Raw genomic sequence first — 4,830 nt, forward strand, 5'->3', positions numbered from 1 at the left:
CTATTCCAGTGTTTAACTACCCTTTCTGTAAGGAAGTGTTTCCTAATATCCAACCTAAACTTGCCCTGGCGCAACTTGAGGCCATTTCCCCTCGTCCTGTCACTTGTCACCAGTGAGAAGAGACCTGCCCCACTCTCACTGTAAGCACCTTTCAGGTACTGGAAGAGGGCGATAAGGTCTCCCCTCAGCCTCCTTTTCCCCAGACTAAGATGTGCCAGCCTCTTAAAGAACTACTACCTGTTTACTGCTTTTCTTTTCTTCTGTGTTTTTCTTGTCATTTTTTTTGTAAGCTTCGAAAGTAGCTGGGTCAACGCTGTATAAACACTCCGTCCACTTGCCGTACAGCGCACAAAGTTTCTTTTTGCTGTCAGAAAATAAGAAAAGGCTGTGTTCGCAATGGAGCTAAAAGAGATTCATTTCATTACAGACAAAAATAGTTGAATGAGAAACTTTTCTTGAGAGCCATTCTTCAAACCGGACTATTGGTGTTACACAACTCCTAACCCGCTCTCTTTCAAGTTCATGCCCTTGGCATGACTGCTAGAAACAAAGGGCAGCAATTGGTATCCTATTAGGAATGAATCTGTTACCTTTTGTCCTGAATGTAGCCTTCAACTTTATGCAACTCCTTCCCGAACAGGCCACAGGGCTTGAAACTCAGCACACATTTCTCACCAGTTCTACAGACAGAACAAGAGGGCACTAATTACTTGCGGATGACTTTCCTTGTTACAACTCACAGCAAGTGAAATCTCCCACATTCTTAACTTACTTGTGGTTAGTTATTTCCACGTTTCCATACTGCTCAATCCAAAGTTTGCCCACGATAATGTTATGCACACAGCAAGTAGGATTTGTCCATGTGTAGGCTTCGTTGTGTCTAAGGGAGGGAGGCAAAAAAAAAAGCCCATAAGTGCATCTCTGTACTGAATGTCACTTCTGCAACAAGCTATCTTCTAGCACCCACATCAAGTCTTAAAATGGGCATGGCAACAAGCCAGGCAAAGTAGGAATTTCATTAACCTATTGCTACTGATTTTATCAATTCCTTAAAACAGCAACGTCAGTGCAGTCCCTGTGGATGCTGAATGATGTTAGGAAAGTGAAAAGGACTCAAATTTGCTAGTCTTGGACTGGATGTCCAGGCACCTGCAGAACACAGATGTAAGAACCATCTATTACCGCTATTACCACACAGATTATTAAGCCAAATGACGTCAATTGCTTTCATTACTTCATTCCCTCCACCCTACAAAGCAATCCGCCATCAGACATCAAGATGCGAGCATCAGACATTCCCATTCCTAAGCCACGAGCCTTCTAACGCCCACTAATCATCATAGATGTGGCCATGGTACCTATGCAATTATAATTCATCAACTTACTCAAGAAGCTCCAAAGTCATTGTGCCTTTTGGTTCTGCTTCTACACTCTTGCCCCAGAATTTGAGTTTAGGATAAATGGATCCATGAAACACAAAATCATTATTCAAACCTTCAGCATAGAAAGCACTGATTGGTGGATGATGGCTGACTTGCTCCGAAAGAAGTCTAAATCCAAGATCATCTCTGCAAAAGAAAGTTTCTAAAAATCAGTGTTCTGAAGATACAAAATGAAGATGAGAAAGCATGCACCTAAAGTACAGTGAGGCTGCAGTCCTTTTCCCCAAGTGAAACAGATAGCAGGACTCAGGTATAGTTGCTGTACTCAATGTAAAACTTAGTTAAAGCTCTAAGGTAACACAAAATGATCAACTCATAGGCATAACAACCTCATTCTAAGTAACTGGGGACTATCGTGTAACAATGTCAATCTGTTTCCTTTTCACAGTAACTTCTTCCTTAAACATCTGCATAATCACAGGCCAAACAGTCGTTTGAGAGGAGAATTTACCCTAATGCAGCTGCAGAACAGTAGATTAGTATTGCTTATTTGCATCTCGGACACTCATATAATTACCATGACAACTCTAACATCTAATACATATCTTTTCATTAAGAAAGTTTCAGTGAAAAGTCACCGTTTGTATATAAAAAGGGAATCAAAACTTGCTTTTACTAGCCATTTTTATAACCTTTTCCTGAGACAAAAATTTCAGTGCTTTCTCATTACAGAGGCTGAACACCAACATAATGCAAACACCTCTAGCAACTATGAGATCAGACAACATCTTGCAAGCCAAGGAGCAGCATGCAAGTCACCTCACTGATCTAACCAAACATTCATTCATACATCAAACACCACCTTCTGATCTTCAGTGCATCCTCCCCATTTGTTACCTGATCAATTCATAAGTCTCTCCAAGCAATGGGTTGAACGGCTTCCCCGTGCGTTCCCACTGCGAGGCTACAGCAGACACAGCAAATGCAGCAACACACTGTTCAAAAGAATATGAGTACACAGTTAATCTCCTGGATTTTAGTCTTTATCAAACAATAACAGCAGTCACAGCGTCACAGAATGTTTCTTCTCAAGTAGTATAGGAAGGTTCTATTTACAAAGGAAGAAAATAAATAAGATTCTAAACAAAAGGCTCAAAAAAGTCAGCCTTAGGAAAAGCAAAACACTTCCCTAGACAAGCAAAACTGGTGAACAAGTGAGAGAATTTGACACGCAGCTGATAACAGCAGTTCTTCTTATACTAAGACAAACTATACAAAAAGAAAATAAAAAGAAGTGTTCCAATTATTGCAGCCCAAGTACCTGCATTCGCTCAGTTGTGCTAGACAGAGAGCTGGCTTTGTGGATGAGGTATGTGTGCTCCATGTATTCTGTAAGTCGCTGAAGGAAGCTCAGTGGCTCGTTGAATATAACTGGCATTGTGATCTTGGACAATTCCTGATGCACAAATGAAACTCGTGTTAAAAACCAAGCTATTAGATACACTGACCACACAGTGACCAGAAGTAACCCAATCCTAATTGGCTTATTACAAAACTAAATGATGCTCTTAGTGCTAATGCAACGCGCTTGACCTGGCACTGCTAATGCTGAAAAGAAACAAACCCTCCACATCCCTCATAATCTGGGTAAGCCCTTCTGTGTTGACACATAAGGCAATTTTTACAACAAAAAGAAAACCAAACATCTAACGACTAGCTTCCTACTAACAAACACGTGAAGAAAGTGAGACTAAACAATACGGTATTAAGGGCCCTTTTGAAGACTAAGTTACATATACTCTTAAAATAGATATAGGCCACCTAATTCCTTAAACACATTATCTTTACTGTAGGCATATGAGCAGGCTGGGGGGAGGGGGAGATGACAGAGGGGTGGCAGCACAGGAAAAAACATAAGAATTTTGTATTCTGACATAAATAAGTTTCTGTAACAGAAGTATCAGTTTTCAAGCTGCCTTCAGTAGCAAAGTAAAAGCACAGTATGGCCACTGACAACGTATGGAATAAACAACTCTGTTCTTAATCACAATAGCAGGATTCTTCTTTTCCTCTACACATTATGCAAGTCGAGCCTTCAATCAGTTCTTTGTGTTTTAGGGATATAATATTTCTCTGCTAGAGCCACTGTGACAAATCTCAAATGCTTCATAACAATTCAGGAGACCTGGGTCTGCTGACACAGCATTCCCTATCATTTCCATTTCTCACTGCTTGGTGTTGTGTGCTGTTCCTAAGTAAAGCAGGAGACAAAGAAGAGAAAGCAACTAAACACTTTTGGTAGGCTACCGTTACAGGATGATGTAAGTTTATCAGTAAGTACTTTCAGCCTATTGGAGGATCTAATGAAGAGAAGACCTCTTTCCAATTCACCCTTAGATGGAAGCAGATTACGTGCCAATCAGCCAACCTCTGATCTGCCCACCATCTGGCCAGTAACACTACTAACAGGGGGGGAAGCTGGAGTATGAAGGGGACAGGGAGAAGAGCAAAGTATATATATATATATATATATATATATATATATATATATATATATATATCCTTAAAAGTGAAAAAACAAAACCAAAAGCAAATAAACAAAAAAACCCCAACACTACTACCACAAAGCACTTCAAGGGTTAAATTAAAGTCTTACCTTCCCTAGTTACAAAAGTAAACAAAGCACAAGTGGGGGGAAAAACAACAACCAACAAACAAATCCTTCTCCCCAACACATTCTCATTTAGGCATCAAATGAAACAGTAAAATGCTGGGTTGTTAGAATTAGGGTAGTATAGGTAGGTTGAGATTGGCCTTGTTGATCTTGAAAGTCTTTCCCAACCTGAGCAGTTCTATGATTCTGTCAATAGTAACATTTGACCCCTTTCTGGAAGCACTCAAGGCCAGGCTGGATGGGGCTGTGAGCAACCTGGTCTAGAGGGAGGTGTCCCTGCCTATAGCAGGGGGTTGGAATGAGATGATCTTAAAGGTGCCTTCCAACCCAAATCATTCTATGCTTCTAGAATCAGATTGTTTATCACAGCTTTCTGATTACTTACCATTCCAATGCATTTTCTTAAGATACTCCAGATACTGAAGTCATTTCTAGAGAACATTGGAGATGGCAAGCTTGTTCTGTAGAAAGAAATGAGGAAGAAAGAGAATTAATAACATAAGCTTTCCATTACTAACAATGATGGATAAACCCAAACACTTTCCAAGGAAAGTAAGAGTTTTCCAAACCACCCTGTAAACTGTAAAGCCAAACCACCATTACCAAGTTATGTAAAGTGCTGGGGAGCTTTCATTGCAAATACCAATCTCACTTCAGTTTTAATGTTCATAAGCTCATTTAAACTAAACTTTGTTTCGTTTTAGTTTTATTTGCTTTAAATCAATATACGTAAAATTATCACAGAATTGTAGGGGTTGGAAGGGACCTCTAGAG

At 40.0% G+C, this 4,830-nt stretch overlaps 1 protein-coding gene across 1 annotated transcript; it reads right to left on the minus strand.

Moving 5' to 3' along the window:
• Window positions 1-204: 204 nt before the first annotated feature.
• LOC107306791 (oxysterol-binding protein-related protein 1) lies at window positions 205-4,547 on the minus strand. Its single transcript, XM_015850139.2, has 7 exons — window positions 4,442-4,547; window positions 2,704-2,838; window positions 2,280-2,377; window positions 1,386-1,568; window positions 773-880; window positions 591-680; window positions 205-364 (listed from the first exon to the last, which is right to left on the minus strand). Exons 1-7 carry the CDS (start codon window positions 4,496-4,498, stop codon window positions 223-225), a joined length of 813 nt encoding a protein of 270 aa, XP_015705625.1. The 5' UTR covers window positions 4,499-4,547; the 3' UTR covers window positions 205-222.
• Window positions 4,548-4,830: the final 283 nt, after the last annotated feature.

The sequence above is a fragment of the Coturnix japonica genome (assembly GCF_001577835.2).
Source record: "Coturnix japonica isolate 7356 chromosome 2 unlocalized genomic scaffold, Coturnix japonica 2.1 chr2random1376, whole genome shotgun sequence".
Classification (NCBI taxonomy): Eukaryota; Metazoa; Chordata; class Aves; order Galliformes; family Phasianidae; genus Coturnix; species Coturnix japonica.